This window comes from Aythya marila (assembly GCF_965140915.1).
Source record: "Aythya marila genome assembly, chromosome: 1".
In the NCBI taxonomy this organism is placed as follows: domain Eukaryota; kingdom Metazoa; phylum Chordata; class Aves; order Anseriformes; family Anatidae; genus Aythya; species Aythya marila.
The window spans coordinates 168391734-168407891 of NC_139042.1; the positions used below are offsets into that span (position 1 = coordinate 168391734).

The following is a 16158-nucleotide window of genomic DNA, read 5'->3' on the forward strand; positions in this document are numbered from 1 at the left end:
ATTGTCTCAATTCATAAAGAAGGCATTACCTAACCAGCACTATACATGTTAATTACATAACTCTGGTCATAATAAAACACAAAAAGCTGTATAAATTCCAGAAATGGTCAACAGAACTCTGACTTTACATTCTGTGTGAAAAACGTCATGCAGAAAAAAGAGTCTGTTCTAGCAGACTACAAGAAAAGGATATTGGAAAAATGATATAACAGCATAAGTCAAGGCAAAAAAAAAAAAAAAAATCTGAATCTTGAAGGTGCCTTCCATCACAAATAAAATACAGCACAAGGGATTCTTAGAAAAAAAAGGAGGGGGAGGGGTTGGAGAGGGAGGAGGAGAGAATGGGTGCTTTAGGGAGAAACAGAAGAAGAAAAAAACACCTTCCTTTTTCATTAAAGAAAGTGGAAAAAGATTATTTACCTCCAAAGTGTTAAATTAAACTTGCTGCAAAATTGATCAGACCTCTCTAGACTCGGAAATACCCTACGGCAATTATTGATCAAGAGTGTGCTACAGACCGTGTTTATGCACTATACAAAAAAGGAGGGGGGGAGGAAAACTAAAGTGTGTTTAAAACATATTTAACTTCAAAATGCTCTCAGCTGTTGAGCTAATGATTGTATGAGTTGTTGCAAGAATGTATTTGAAGATAAATTATCTTCAGGCAAACATACCTGGCTAGATTGAATGCATCATCGATCAAGCCTGCTCGATTACTGACAGAGATAACCTATGAGGAGCAACCAGAAAAATGGAACCATTTAGGGTGACGAAATAGTGAACATTCACATATAAAAGCAGATTTTAGGGCTGGAGAAGAGGAACTTACCTCATGGTTCCTTGTTAGTTGATTAATTAGCAGCCTCCAATTCCTAACATCATAATTAACTCTAAAGTAGCCGGTCTGGTTGATGTTCCCCAGCAACCAACTTGCCTCTTCCAAAGCAGGAATTCTGTGGTGTTCTGGAAACAAAGAACAAAATAGGAATTGACTTGGTTTTGAATTTAAAAAATTCTAAAAACGTATTTGTTAAATTCTTTCTGCAGAAAGGTAGTAAAATTGATTCAAAGACTAACAAAAGCAGTGGGGTTAATTAATATTTCTCTTTATCTCTTTCATGTAGAGATACCAGCTGAGGCTTCTACTGAGACCTTTTATCCACAAAGAACTCCAAGAGTCTTTTTCCAGTTAATAGCATTTATACAAGAAGTGCCCGTTTAAGTCTGGTACCCTGACGCTGGCGCTGCTACAGCAGCTTTATAGAAGTACAATTCTATTATTCAATGGATTTGCTTTAGAGAGAAGACTCAACCTGTGATTCAAAATAAATAAATAAATAAATAATCTTAAGTGTTTCTGCATGTAGTCAATAAAGCTTCTGTTATTGGATTTTAAATTAAAGTATTTCCAGTTATAGAGTTCCAAGCTACTAACCACTGAGAAGCTCTTCTCTAGAACTATACCAATTAACCTTGTATCAACTAACCCATTCTTCCTCTTTCCCCTCTTTTTAAGTAAGCACTTATGGGCTGAAAGTATGAATTTATTCTATTACTTGTACAAGCTAGAAGTCAGCCAGTCCATCACTACTCACAAAAGTAGGGATTCCAACAACAAAATACCCGGAACCACATGTTTTTTTCACTATGGGAAGAATCATCATAGAATGAAGCATCAGGCTTCTATGTCTCTTGAATAATCCTTCAATTTAGCAAATTATTCTGACGTAACTGATTATGAGAAAGAGCTCTCTAAAAATTCAGCAATTTTTTTTCTACTATAATAAAACCAGTGTTTATGTTCTTGACGAAAGGAATGCTTTCCTCATGTACTTTAAAAATAAAAAAGAAATATGCCAAATTTGTTTTAAATGTAATTCCGACAGGAAATTGTTTTGTATGCTTGAATTCTTTGAAAGTAACAAATGGAAAAAAACAAGTTAACAATATGGTCTTAACAATTCACATACACCATCTAGTTCCTAGACTTACTAGAGAAATGGATTTGTTTACAGCCTTTCTTGTAAAAAAGTAATTTCTGAGGAAATAATAGATGACTAGAACTATAGATAAAAGTTATGCTTCTCCCTTGACTAAATATCTCTAGCAAACACAGAAATAACTGCAGTCTTAAGGTGCAAAGAATACAAAAAGCAGTGAGATACAATCCTAAAAACACCTAATTATATGTTTATCTTTAAATTCATGGAGCTGCTTTATGCACATGAATTCAGATAAAAAGCTGAAGGATTAGAAAAGAAAGTCATCTCCTCACCTAGGTAGTTCTGACATCATTAAAATCTCTTAAAAATACCCTTCTTAGAAATATTAAGCCTAAAATAACTCAGTTGTTGGCTATTCGATTACTTTTTTACTGTTCTTTTAGGGTTTGTCTAATTGACTTCCAACAACTCAGTCTAATTATGCAAATGATTGAGAAAAAAAACATACAGACCACTGTATTAGTTATCTTTGATTAAGTACCCACACGTCCTTTATATGCAGAAATAGGACTATGTGAGGAAAAAAAAAGAAAGAAAGAAAAAACAAACAAACAAACAAACAAAATTAAGTCCTACAACTCTGCATGATTCCTAGCCTTGAAAAAGGTAAGCAAAGTGTTAGGTGGAGAGACATAGGTAGTTAAAACTGAAAGGTATGAGGCAATCAAACTGTATGAGGACCTAGACCAGCTCATTAAGGAGATATGCCAGGCTCTGGCTAAACTCAGCCTTCTGGAAGTACAAGGGCACCTACATCCCATCCAAATTGCATAAAGATGTCTCTCCAGCTCAGAATTTACAGTCTGTAGCCATGCAGACTCCTGATTTCCAGCATTACCACAACTTTAACAATTCCCACAACTTTAACAATTTTAACACCGAACTTCCTTCCTTCCACAGAGGTTTGTTAAACAGTGCTTCTCAGTCCTAAGCAACTTCTAATAGACTGTTCTACTGAGGTTGTTTCTCTGTTTAAATAGTTTTTTCACTGGCCCTGAAAGCAGAATCACCTGTTGCTCATGTCCAGCCTACACAGAGAAGACTTAAGTCTGATTCCTGTGTACATTCAATTATCTTATTCAAAGAAAAACATGTGTAGACATACTGTAAAAAATTGTAACAACTTACACCATAGTGCTAAAAGCACTTTTCTTAGAAGGGCTTGAGTTCAAATACCTGCTGTAAAACAGGGAGAGGAGAAAGAATTTGAATCTAGATCTACTCTATCCTATTTAATTTACTCAGTGTGGTGCTGTGAATACAGCCTGTCACTGCTAAATCTCAGCTATACACTGAATCAATTTCTTGGATTTCTTAAACGCAACAGAAAAAATACCCACTTCTGTAGCTAAGAGAGGCTGTGGAGGGAAACAACAACTTTTAGAATTTCCCTGGGTGTTCAGGAGTTTTGTGGGGTCAGAAAGAGACTGCTTGTACACAGTAGAACCTGCTGTGTTAATGTAGCACTGCTTTCTGCTCATGTTTTTTCTTCTGCAAACTAGTTCTTAAATGCCACCATAGCTGAATGTAGCTACTTATATCAGATTAATCGTTGTACCTCTATGACAAATAAAAACTTATCAAATGTGTTATGAACACACATTAAAAATATCTGGGGGAAAAAAAAAAATACATTAAATAGAAATTTTCACGATCAGGTCTAATAAAAGAAAAAAGTACACATAACTTTTTCTTATTTGACTATTTGTATTTTTTTTGATCTCTACAGTGAGGAAATTACTTATGCTTTAATACAGTACCGGATGATACTTGCCAGTCAAATATGAAAACTTTAAAATAGCCTATCTTATAAATAACAGCTGTGGAACTCCTCCACTACATACTGCTTTAAGAGAGAGCAGTATCATTTCAAAGCCTGATGGCACTACTGCTGTTTTGGTCAGTTTAAATCCAACCATAACCCCGTGCTATTATTTTTCAATAAGACCATTCATGTGTTGACCTTCTCCTGAAATACAGGACAGGAATCATTCATGCCTTTCCAGCTCATATAAGCAGGTGGTTATTTTAAGGGACTGTTGGATGCATGTGCTCCACGTAGTTCCCTATAATTTACTGGAATTTGATGTTTGAGTCTGTCGATCCTCATGCCTTCTTATAAAAGAAATTATTTCTCTTGGTGATTATAGCTCTGAAAATTTCTATACACCTGTGCAATTTCTCTACTTATCACAAACACATTTATTAGTTTCCCATTTAAAGTATTATAGTTAGGAAAAAGGTAGTCATTCAGTGTCAAACCCTATATTAAACCATTCATGACTTTCTAAACAACAACAAAAATTTAATTTGGGAAGAAATCTACCTTTGATGGTTTTAGTTCACCTTTTAAAATTCACTCTAAAATATATACACAGTTGCATTTCAAGATCAAAGGGATTTTTTTTAATCTTCTTCCATCAGAAAGTGTTTTTCCATGGTCATGTTTTACCTGGATACCTCAGAAAATAACACTGCTCTGAAACTTCCAGTTTTGCTGCGTAAGTATAGAAGACATTTAGGAGGAAATGGTTAATTTCTACAACACTTGTTTTGAACTTAAAAAAAAAAACAGTCAGAGTCTGATTCTCATTTTCTCTGCTCTAGAAGTGTGAGACAATCCTCCAGCTGGTGCTAACTGCAAGTGGCTTGAAGTTCAAGCTCTCACAGCTCTCCTGCAACTTCCACTCCATCAAAACCTGCAGGAATGATGGAAGCTTGCTCCTCCACACAGCAGCATGACCACCTTGCAAGGCAGGTCTGGGTGAAGGGCAGCCCTCTGCAAGAACCTATTCCAGTGCTGACAAAAGCGTGGGCTACAGACAGTTCTACTACCACTTCAAGTGTTCAGACTCACAGTTGTTATTTTCGTTTAACTTTTCATTTTATACAACCCCAAGCACACTGAGAAATTGGTTTATGCTGGTGGTAGAACTGACTCCATTTTCCTGTAAAAATAACTGCACGAGACTAACACAATTTCATGCCAAGAGCAGCAAGAGAAAATTTCCTGACCAAGAAAATGTTCCATGAGGAATTTCATCACAGTCACATTCTTTTGTAAAAAGATACTGGTTTTAGCTAAATACTACAAAACTTTTTCCAATATCTTCTCATACAGGGAGACAGCAAACCAGAAGGAAAAATTATTTCCATCTCACGTGCCCTAGCTCCATGTTGAAAAAATATTTTGGTATTGTGAACACTAGAGTAAATTTATCATATCAGCAAATATGATCATGTTCTGTTACACTTAGTCTTTCCTCAGAGTATCCTTCCATTCCTCAGCATTCCTATATGATGGAACAGCTAACATCTAAGGTGATATTACACAAGTGTAAGCAGCATTTTCCTGTTAGGATTTTTGCTCAGCTGTTGGGATAAAAGGAGTAATTTTGCCTCACCCTATCAAAATTGTGCCAGAACTGTAGATCTTGTATCCCTGCTCCTCATCGTGGCTGGCTAAAGTTATAAAACAGGACCTATTAATTTCTTTTACATCATGTCACTTCCCTTCCTCCCATTTTTGAAAGATAAAAAAAGGGAGTGTGGAAATAATGCAGGTCAAGTTCAGCAGCTGTCCAACTCTCAGCATCAAATAAATAAATAAATGAATAAAGTATTATTTTTACAATATTACCCTATGGACAATCATCAACCCCCTTGGAAGCAGCTTGTCTTCTTTGTAGCTCCATGGAGGAAAACCAGACTAAGGGGCTTACAGCTAAAACAGAGATTATCTAGTTGCAGGTAGCATGATATAGTAAATCGAGTCTTGCTGATCAGAAGGCAATTGTCCTGCTGAATTTTCTTTTCCCCGTCTTCTGGCAATCCTGCGCAGATACTAAGAGGAGTCTGAATGATCCACTTTACCAGAGGCAGAGAGTTCTATCAGAAGCGTACTTCTCCGGGACGAAACAAATCAGGCAAGGTAAAGGAGGTGAGGATGGAAATGACAGTAAGGCAGATTGTAAAACTGCTTCAGTCAGTTCAGCAGCATCTTCTGGGTCATATTTCTTACCTGGAGTCTGAGTGCCAGCACACTCATGACCAGGGAACAGCAAGTATGCCTTATTCCACAGCTTTGCTCACCTATTTTAAATGGATGGCAGCTAAACATCTTCACCTGACATTAAGGCCACTGTCTATCCTTCTCCTGGATTTGTAGAAACATGATGGATTATTAGAAATGTGTAGAAACTGTGCTTCCATACTTAGTACTCTAAGACAACAGCAGTTACCAGCTTCTCTGCAGTCACCAACTTCTCTGCAGAAGCCTTGCAAAGAAGTCTTGTAGGGGTGGACTAAGATCAAAGCAGATCCTTGACTTTTTACCTGCTATTGGTTTGATGCTGATCCAAAACATTGGGGACATTGTGTTCATTCATCATTACAGAGACCATAAAAGAGGCCACTTATTTAGAAGTTCCTGCCAACACAAATCAGTCCTGGAAACTGCCCTTTCCAGTCTCACAGTTCCTTTCGGATCTCCCCGAAACTAACATACAAGCTGCAGAAATCTTTAGGAGTATCACAAAAACATCTACAGCAGCCCCGATACATAACAGCATACATAATGAATCAAATATTAAGCAAATCTTGGGCTTTTCCTACTGATTTTTGTATGCTGAGGAATTATCCAAGTGAGTTAGACAACAATAAACAGAAGCAAGAGAACATTCTTGATGTTCATAAGTATATAGTATCATTTTAATGAGACGAGTGACTGAGAAAGTAATGAGGAATAACAAAGATAATGACAATAGATCACAGTGGCATTGATTCTCTACACAGGAAACTCATTATTCAGAAAGGTTCCTCTTCAATTTCTACATAACAGTAACCCCAAAATCATTGCTCACACTGGCCATCATTAATTCGCTGATTTTTTTAAGGCATTCCGATAGGTGTAGCAGATCTTAAAAGGGTGGGTAGTGGTTTTATGTTCTTGTTCCTCCACAATGCTCTGCAAGTAAAAGGCAATGAGGAAGCAACTGTGCAGATAATAGTGATATACTGAACTTTCAAGGCAGGAGTGAGGGGAAGGAGGCATGCATGTACAACCTAATGAGATGAGATGAGTTGAGATCAACTCTTTCTGAAGTCAATGGGAATCTTTCTATTAACTTCAATGAGAGTTCAATCAAGCCCTAAAGGACAAGAGTGGAGCAGGTCATTAAGGCAGACTGTGAAAGCTCAAAGAGGTTTTCAAGTATTCCTGAGGTGTTAATATTAAAAAGTATGGCAATATCACCTCTGCAAAGTGAGACAGCATCTTAGTGTGCTCTGACTAGGGTATGTTTCCCAGGTATGAAAAGGACCCTGGTGCCAGGCACATTTTCAGATTTTTAGACCATCACAACATGGGAGCAGCATAAAACATCCTACATTCTGATGGGCTTCAAATGGTCAGGATGAAGGAACAGGTACCTTCAAGCACTAGAAAGTCCATTTACTCAGATTTCCAGTGATCTTATACCCATCATTTCTGCTTCTGCTGTTTGCTAAGCTCTATCAAACTATTACCTTTTGGTAACTTATAAAAGAGAAAAAAGTGGAAAAACACAGACACACACAAGTTTGACTCATTCCTCTCTCCAGTTAAATTTCTGTCGGGGGGAATCTCTACACCCCTTAAATTTTACAAGAAGGGGTCACTTCTCCTGCTACAGCCCATGTGTCAAGGGGATGCATGGCACTTTCTTTTCCCATCCTTATACTCATTCTATTTAAGTCTTCATATTTTTTCCTCATCCACTTCAATGCCAGTCCAAAACTGTCAGCTGATGTTGCATGAACTGCTAAGGAAATAGAGAAATATTTCATGAAATTTCTATGTTAGGATTCCTTTTTTTTTTTTTTTTTTTAAAGAAAGAACAAGAAAAGAAAGAAAAAACACTGGTATCCAGCCCTGGCTGTTCTCAGGACAATAGCTCTTATGATCATGTAAGAATTGAGAAGGGAGAGAATAAGTGGTAAGCAGAATAATAAAATTTCAATGTCCGGTATCTGGTTATCTAATAGGGATAACAAATATTTTGACAGATAAATATAAAAACTTTTAAATAGCAGTAAACATTTCTTAGCCCTGGTTTAGATTGTGGATTGGAATTACAAAATGCCAGAATTATAAATAATTTGCATTTACTAAGTCATACTCATCAGATGCTTTGCTACAAAAATATTACGTTTAACTATTATAAATCAATAAATTGAATTACATTCATCAATAATTTGATATAAGTTGCTAAATACAAAGCATTTAGCACTTAGGAACACATTTCTATGTAAAAGCTTTTCATTATACTGTAATGTCTGTGATAATTATAAATCTTCTTGCTTGCTGCTTATCCTTCATTCCTCCTCCCTCCCTTCCCGGCTCTTCCTTTTGTAATTCATTTCAAGTAGCTAACACTAGGTGCAGAGCAGCTAAACAATTATCTAGGATCAATTCCAAAGAAACAGTTGAGGAAAACACAAGTATGCTTTATGAGATTCCACTGGGAGGAAAGTTTATTTTTACCTGATTTGTTAGACACCCATATAATTGCCTCTGATGAGATGTGGCTCGTATTTCCTACTGCAATTGTTAATGGAATCTGCCACAAGTAGCTGCAAGACAAAGGAGGGGGAATCTAAGAACAAAAATACTGAACTGATTCTTCTCACAGCAATCAGGGATCATGTCAAAGAAATCAAAACACAATTTCAGTAGCAGCATAAAGATGTGGATTCTAACAAGTTATTTTGATTTTGAAATGCATTTGCTATTAGCAGTAAAACAATGAAAAACTCATTCATCTAAAAAAAAAAAAAAGATTTTTTACATTTTTCACACACTATCATCATATGAGGACTTTTTGCAAGGTTTTCCTAATTTAACAAAATACTTCACAGAAGAGGAAAATGATTTTCCACAGAAAAAAGAGCATTCAGTATGTTTACTTAGGAAGACAGAAACTTCTGGTAAAACATGCTTTGATTTATAGGGACTCCAAAGTTTAAAAATAACACCTACTTGTAGGAACTTTTTAAAAAGCTATAACAGGCTTTCATAGCTGCTGGTTAATAAAACCAAAGTGAATGGGATGGATTCTCCGCTTCTTTGCAACATTTTTTATCAGTGATTTGTTCTGCAAACTGGACAAAACTTGCTAAATGTGGATTTGCAGATAAGCTAGCATAATCAGACCACAACTTTATTCTAGAGTATCACAAATTGTTTCTCATTTGGAATAAATGTTATAATTTTCCTAAGATTTTTACAACCTTTTTATCTCAACAAACAGAAATTGACTGTATGAAGTCAATCTTTTAGAGCAGATGGAAAGGAGGAACTCTTGTGTGCCTTCATCATTATCTGTACTCCTCAACTCCCCAGAATATCATTTCGCTAGCCGGTGAAAGAATAAACACAGGCCTGCCATCTCATTCTGCACACTGAGGGGAAGCACCCCATGATGGTACAGGCGTTCCCTTTGCCTGGGGAGCACATGTCCTTTAAGCAAGGCAGCATGGCAAGAGAAGGGTCCCAGCTCATATATTCATATATCACCGTACACGATCACTTAGATACCAAATAAGTATACCATTTTAGACTGACTTAATCAAAATGGTACAAGGATGTGTGGGGGCAAGTTCATGACAGCTACATTAGCTTCTCCCTTGTCAGTACACAGCATTGCAGAACAAGCCTATGATACCCAAAAAATTAGGTTTGATCACTTCTGCTTATTCAGAAGCCTGCTCCAGTGAACTGTGAACAATACCACATGTGCCATAACCATAGTCAGAGTACGTTGGCATGCAAGGGTTGTGCCTGGGAGCACATCTGTCATTTGACACTGTAAAACACACATCATGCAACACGCACCCCAGAACACTCTCTGTGCAGATTCAGAAACAGTAGACTACTACAGCAATTTCTGTTCTCTCACAGATTTCATCAATAAGACAAGTATTATTTGCCTGTATTACTTCAAAGGCCAGATCCAACAAATACTTCCACACATGGGCAATTCTGCATGCTCAATGTACATGCCTTGAGAGCAGCCCTGCTCTGGGAGGTTTGGCTGCCAAAGCTCAGGGTCAGTGTGATGTCCCAGCCTGGCCTCATCACTGTGGACTTGTCTGGGGATCCAGACTCTGGGCTGAGCCTGGCTGCCACCCCTGGGCCTGTGCTGCTGCCACGCAGGGTCCTGTCAAAGAGCCCTTTGCAAACAGCCACTCCTCGCTGCACCCTGATACCCAACTCCTCAAGCACAGGCTTTTGCAGCACACAAAACTGGACCATACATGCTGAGAAACAGTTTTCCATGCAGCAGTGATTCAGCAGAGAGGGGGAGATATTTGGAAAACTGCACAGCTGAAAGAGCTATGAGTGACATTGGAAAGAAAACATGGCATTTATTGCCATATGGGAGAAGAAAAAAGTCCCATGTGATTTTGGGTTGTCTGAATACTGGTATCATGACACACTAGGAAAATTAATAGATACACTGATGCACCAAAGACATACTTCAGATAAGCCCATGCTCTGGCAGACACTTTCTGAATAATTAAGCTGTGGCATCTGAAGAGTCTACTGCCTTCTCATTCCTTGTACTGGAGGTTACCACCTTTCACAGCACCACCAGCAGAAAAGATGTCCACTGATATATTTGCTTCTCCAGTTCTCATTCAGGGGTCCTCACATAAAGTTAGCTTCATTGTTACCCCAACTAATATCCTGGACTGTGAGCTAGACTAATGAGGTGAAAACACTTATTCTGCTCTGCTACTCCTGTTACAGTGGCAATAACTTCAGGGTTCAACAAGTGAGGGCTGTCAGGAGATGCTGCAAATTGATGCACCAGAGAATATTCACCACTCTCTTAAGTAGCTTATACTTTACTAGACACCAACCAGTATAAGAAGAGTCTGCCCAAAAATACTTCTAGGCAATATACCATCTTTAAAAGCACATTTAATTCTAAACAGTCAGCTCTCCAAAATGAAAAAGACAGATGATGATTGAGAAAAATGTGGCAAAATTAAGCACAAAGCTAGTACATATTTGAAAGGAACTTTGGTTTATGAAAAAAATGGAAAAACTGTATTGGCATGGTATTTTTATGACTCTTGAGATGGACTCCTACTGAAAAATTTATACTACAAAATAAAAGGTACCGAGTTGCCTACTTTGCTGATTTAAACACATATAAACATATACAGATACATGTGTATGATCATATGGACACATCATTTTGAGAAGGGACTTCATAAAATGATGGATTTTATACACTGCAATCTCTGTATGGAAAAGAATATTGTATTACCTCATATTAATATGTCACTTCCAGTTAAAGTAAATCCCATGGAAATAAGATCCTTATCTGAAAAGTGATTTTGCTACAGAACAGGAGTCACACAAACCACACATCCTCAGAAAACATGTATGATTTTGTTAGGAAGATTAGTATTTAACCTTCATAACATTTGAGACCTGCTAATGTTCCTGGCATTCTCCAGAACTTCCACATTCCATCTTGGTTATTGCTTTACCAGATGAACCACAGGTTTCCTTTCAATAGACCTCTCCAAAAATCCATTTTTCCTACTTTTAGTGTTTTTCTCTGCAAGTTTACCTGTTTTCACCTTCCATCATCTTCATTCCCAGTGAAACTTCTAAAGCTGTTGCTTTTTTTTATTTATATGTGACAGAGACATATCTGGCTCACCTGCTGAGCCCTTTTGTTAGGATGAATTCTATGCACCATCTCTGAATGATCTTCATGGACTATGTTCTCCAGACATGACTAGGAAGAAGCAAGCCTTTTTGCATATTTCTATTTGCATTCTTCTACTTCTGTTTGCACTCTTCTACTACTAAGATGAAAGAGAGAAGCAGCCCACTTGCCTTTTCTCCTCCTGCTTTGTCTGGAAGCAGTAAACATCTTTTGATTATTCTTTTACATTCTGGAAGTACCACCAGGGTGCTCTGTGTGTGTGTCTGGCCAGGGGAAAAAAACAATCTTCCATCTGGCTATCTGCTGCCTGATCTGACAAACCAATTCCAGTGAAGAGATTCCTAGTCTTAAGGCAGTGGGATTGGAAGAAACCTCCTACACTAAAAAGTATGTCTGCAAGAACTGAATACCTGTTAAGGCAGCACACTCAGCCCCTGGGTGTAATGTAAATAAGAAACTGCATCCAATCCACCTGAGATGCTGCACAGCCTCAGAGGCATCAGCATATTATGTCCCTCTGGATACAAACTTGACCACCTTAACAGGGAACACATGACAGACCACCTAAATTCTGAGAAGTTCAGGACTTCTTCAGGAAATTAAGGATTAATTCCCTCTGAGGATGAGGAGGGGGACAGTTAAAATTGGAATAGATACGGTAAATACAAACTGTGTTTACATAATACTGTTCAGTCATAGACGAAGAGATGTAGGAGAGGAGGATGCTGTTGAAAGGTAGTATAAAGGTTGATGTAGGATAACATCCAGAATTAAACAGAATGTATTACTGCCTTTTGTATTTTTGGTAGCATCATATCAATGCATAATACCAAAATGTGCTAGTATTTCCATTCAGCAAACAGAATAATTCAGAGTGACTTGTTTGATATAGTAATCCAATCTTGTAGCTGCCAAGGTGCGTATAATACCAGAAGCTAGCTAATTATGCTCTGCTCAGATTACACAGATTTTTTTTTTTTTTTTTTGTCTTGGGCCTTACTTGATGACTACATAGACAATATTGAGGTACTTTATCTCACTCGGAAAATGATCATATTTGTGACCATCTGTGATGAACAGTTATGTTGTAGAAACTCTGTATTTTCAGTCGAACAATTAATTTCCTTCTTTGTAAAGAGCTATGAAAAGTCAAAAAAGGGCAGTGTTTTTCTGCTGATGAAACAAAGATCTCAGGTCGTTAAAGAAGAAAAGGCAAGTTTTCTGGAGCTCCATATTTTGTACACCTCTTCAACTACTTATTCACATTAATGAAGATTTTTGCTGGGATGTAAGCCGATACATTTTCAATATTCATCTTCCTAGTAACAGGCTTCCATGAACTGCCTGTAGTGAACAATGCATTTTTGCAGTGGCATTTCCCCTGACTCCTCTGGACTCAAAGCTAACCAAGGAAGTTCAGCTGCTCCTAGTCATTGCTCACAGAACAATGAAGAAATCTGCTCAATATTTAGAATATACAAGTCATATGATCACTTCATGTAAAGTGACAGAACTTTGTATGTGGCTAAAATACTTCAGTAGAATTTAATTAACCTGCTTTTTGAATGGAAGAGGAAGTGAACAACCACATCCCTCTCTCCTCGAGCTTTTACAGATCTCTATTGTATTTCCCTAAAGCCATCTCTTTTTCTGAGTTTAAGACTCTCAGTCTACTCTGCTGTTCTATATATAGCACGTATACTTAATCATTTTTGTTGACTGCCTCCTTATTTTTTATGCCTATTACACTCTTTTCCAGTTTAGAAAGCCAGACCTGCCCTCAGTGTTTTGAAGGCAGGTCTACTACGGATTCTATCAGTGTGGTGTAATTCTTGTCTCTTTTATGCTACTTATACACCTATTTCCTAGTAATTACTACTGTTCTATTTACTTGCTTGATGGTGCCTACCACAACTTCCAGATTTCCTTCCTGAGGGAGAATAGTTTCTTCAGAACCCATCATTAAGCATCAAAGTTAGGACTGTTTTCCCCATGTGCATCATTTCTACATTTACCAACATTAAGTTTGATCTGTCATTTTATCATTGTCAGCCAGCATTGAGGGATATTTCTTTAATCTTGATAATTAGCTTTACTTTTTGCTAGCCTTGCATACCTCGTATTACCAGAAAATTGTCATCTTATTCTTCCATGCCCTTTATCAGATCAGTGAATAGTACCAACTTCAACACAGGGTTCTCAATAATTTAGTATTATTACCCTCCACTGATAAATTCAACCGTTTAATTTCTCACTTTTTGCTTATATTTCTTGCTTACATTTCTTAACTGAGATCTTCCCTCTTATCCCAGTACAGATTATTTTCTCCAAGAATTCTTAATGAGGGAGATGGACCTCCAAAAATACATAAAAAGAACAGTTAAAATGACAAGCTAGGAATGTCTAGAAAGAGAAGACACCTATTAATAGTTTTTGATTATATACTTAGCAAAAAAATCAAAGGAAGAGAAACGTGACAAGATAGAATAGAACAATGTACAGACTGTAGAAAAAAATACTATATTTTAGTTCATCTAACAACAGAAGAATCGGGGACAAAATTAAAATGTTATAGATGAAAGCAAAGTACGTGATCTTACTCCTAGCAGGATATAATAAGCATAATTATTTTAAAGAGTAGGGGCAGTCGTGAAATTAAATCATGGAGTGATTTAGGTGGGAAGGGACCTTATGAAATCCAACCTTCTGCTCAAATGTGCTAACAGCACAGGAAAGTAGAGTTTCATTGCAGATAGAACATGAGATTATAGGAGAATACGGAGGCTGTACTTTCAACTACACTGAATGAAGTCAGTAAGGTCCAGATTATTAGACGTGGCAAATGAGTTGCCATCTGTTTTTTTTTTCCTAATCTTTCCCAGTGCAAAGCACCTATGGAATAACTTCCACAAAAAGCTGAACACCAAAAGCTCTATGTACTTTCCAATGTTTTATTAGGTTGAGTAACAAAATTTTGAGTTGTCCAAATTATCTTAGGTTGGAAAAACAGAAATAACAAATCTCCCATCAGCTGGCACTTATGAAATCTCAGCCATCACTTTGCTGTGACTTAGTTTCTCTGGACTAAATTCAGTTGTGGCATCAGGTGAACTTCTGAGAGGTACTTGAGACATTTTCCAGGGGCTGAGAGTTATGGCACAGCATGTATGGATGGTCCTGCCCATGTAGTGGCAGCAGAACATCAAACAAAATATCTCAGGGCATCTCCAATGGCACCAGTTACCTGCACACACAATTGAACTGGCCTCTCCATCTGCTCAGTGTTGATAACTACACCTTTCATAAGTAAATGGGAGTTTTCCCAAAGGTATTTTTACATTTTTAACTGAAAATGGCAAAATTTTTTAAACTAAGCATTTCAAAAGAAATAGAAGGCTTCAGCATAGTTTTAGACACTGCTGAAACATGCTATAATTACTATTTTAAATAAAAACTTCCAGTTTGCTGATTCAAAATGAATCTTGGCTTGAAATACAAGTTAATTAATGGGGCAAGTTAAATTGAAACTGAAATGTAAGATACTGAAATGACAGAATTAAAATGAATTCTCAAAACCATTTTTTCCCCAATTTTTGCTTCATTTTTTGTCCTGATCAGAATGTTTTGATATGCTGAAAATTTCTGTGGGATGGGAATCCATTTCTTGCTCATCTGCAACACTTACTAATCTTTGTAAAGTATTTTGAGAACATCACAATCTAAAGCTGAAGGATATGATTAAAGCTATTTGACACAGAGACAAAGCAAGGCATAAAAATAATTTAGGAGTAAAAAAGGTTAAAAAGAAAATCCAAGAGTAAAACTGCCCGGATAAGACTCCTCTCTCCTTGTTTAAACCACCAGATCTTAATATCCAAAATGCTTACCCTGTCACTTCAGTTAAAGACAGAAGTGGTACATCCAGAGTGGCTGAAGCTGAGGAAAAGAGGAGCAAAGTCACCTTGGCATTAGTTTCCTTTTCTCAGCCCTCCAGAATGGAGAATGCTCAGGTTTCATGTACACAAAGACAAGATGCTTGGGTGAGCAGTGCTGAGTTGGTAACTTGTGATCTAACTAAAGAATAGTGTGAAGTTCGGACACTAAATCAGGGCAGTAAAAAGAGAGTAGAAATCTCTCGTTTCTTCTACTTGCCAAGACTATTGTTCTTTCTGCTAGCAATGCAAAAGAAGGCCTCAGTTTTCAGTGCATTTTGAATACTAAGATAATGGATGGTTCAAAGATACATTGTTTACAGAAAACCTGAAAGTGCATTCAACTAATCTATGGAATTACAAGTCTTGTTGCTGTGATACCTGGAGGCATTTATTCCTAGGGTAAGAGCACAAGCAGTGGTAAAGTGGTAAGTGGGAAACAAGTTGTTCAACAGCATAACAGCTTTTGAGCTTCGGTATATAGAAAGATATTAT

General features: G+C 37.2%; 1 protein-coding gene across 1 annotated transcript in view; it reads right to left on the reverse strand.

The window, feature by feature from the left end:
- The window catches only part of TRHDE (thyrotropin releasing hormone degrading enzyme), a gene marked incomplete at its 3' end in the record, with an annotated part of 202467 nt that overhangs the window by 38535 nt on the left and 147774 nt on the right, over positions 1 to 16158 (reverse strand). Inside the window, exons 10-12 of the mRNA XM_082784741.1 lie at positions 8527 to 8615; positions 830 to 963; positions 675 to 730 (exon numbers count right to left, since the gene is read on the reverse strand). Coding sequence (XP_082640867.1) covers positions 675 to 730; positions 830 to 963; positions 8527 to 8615 — 279 coding nt within the window. The remainder of the gene's footprint in view (positions 1 to 674; positions 731 to 829; positions 964 to 8526; positions 8616 to 16158) is intronic.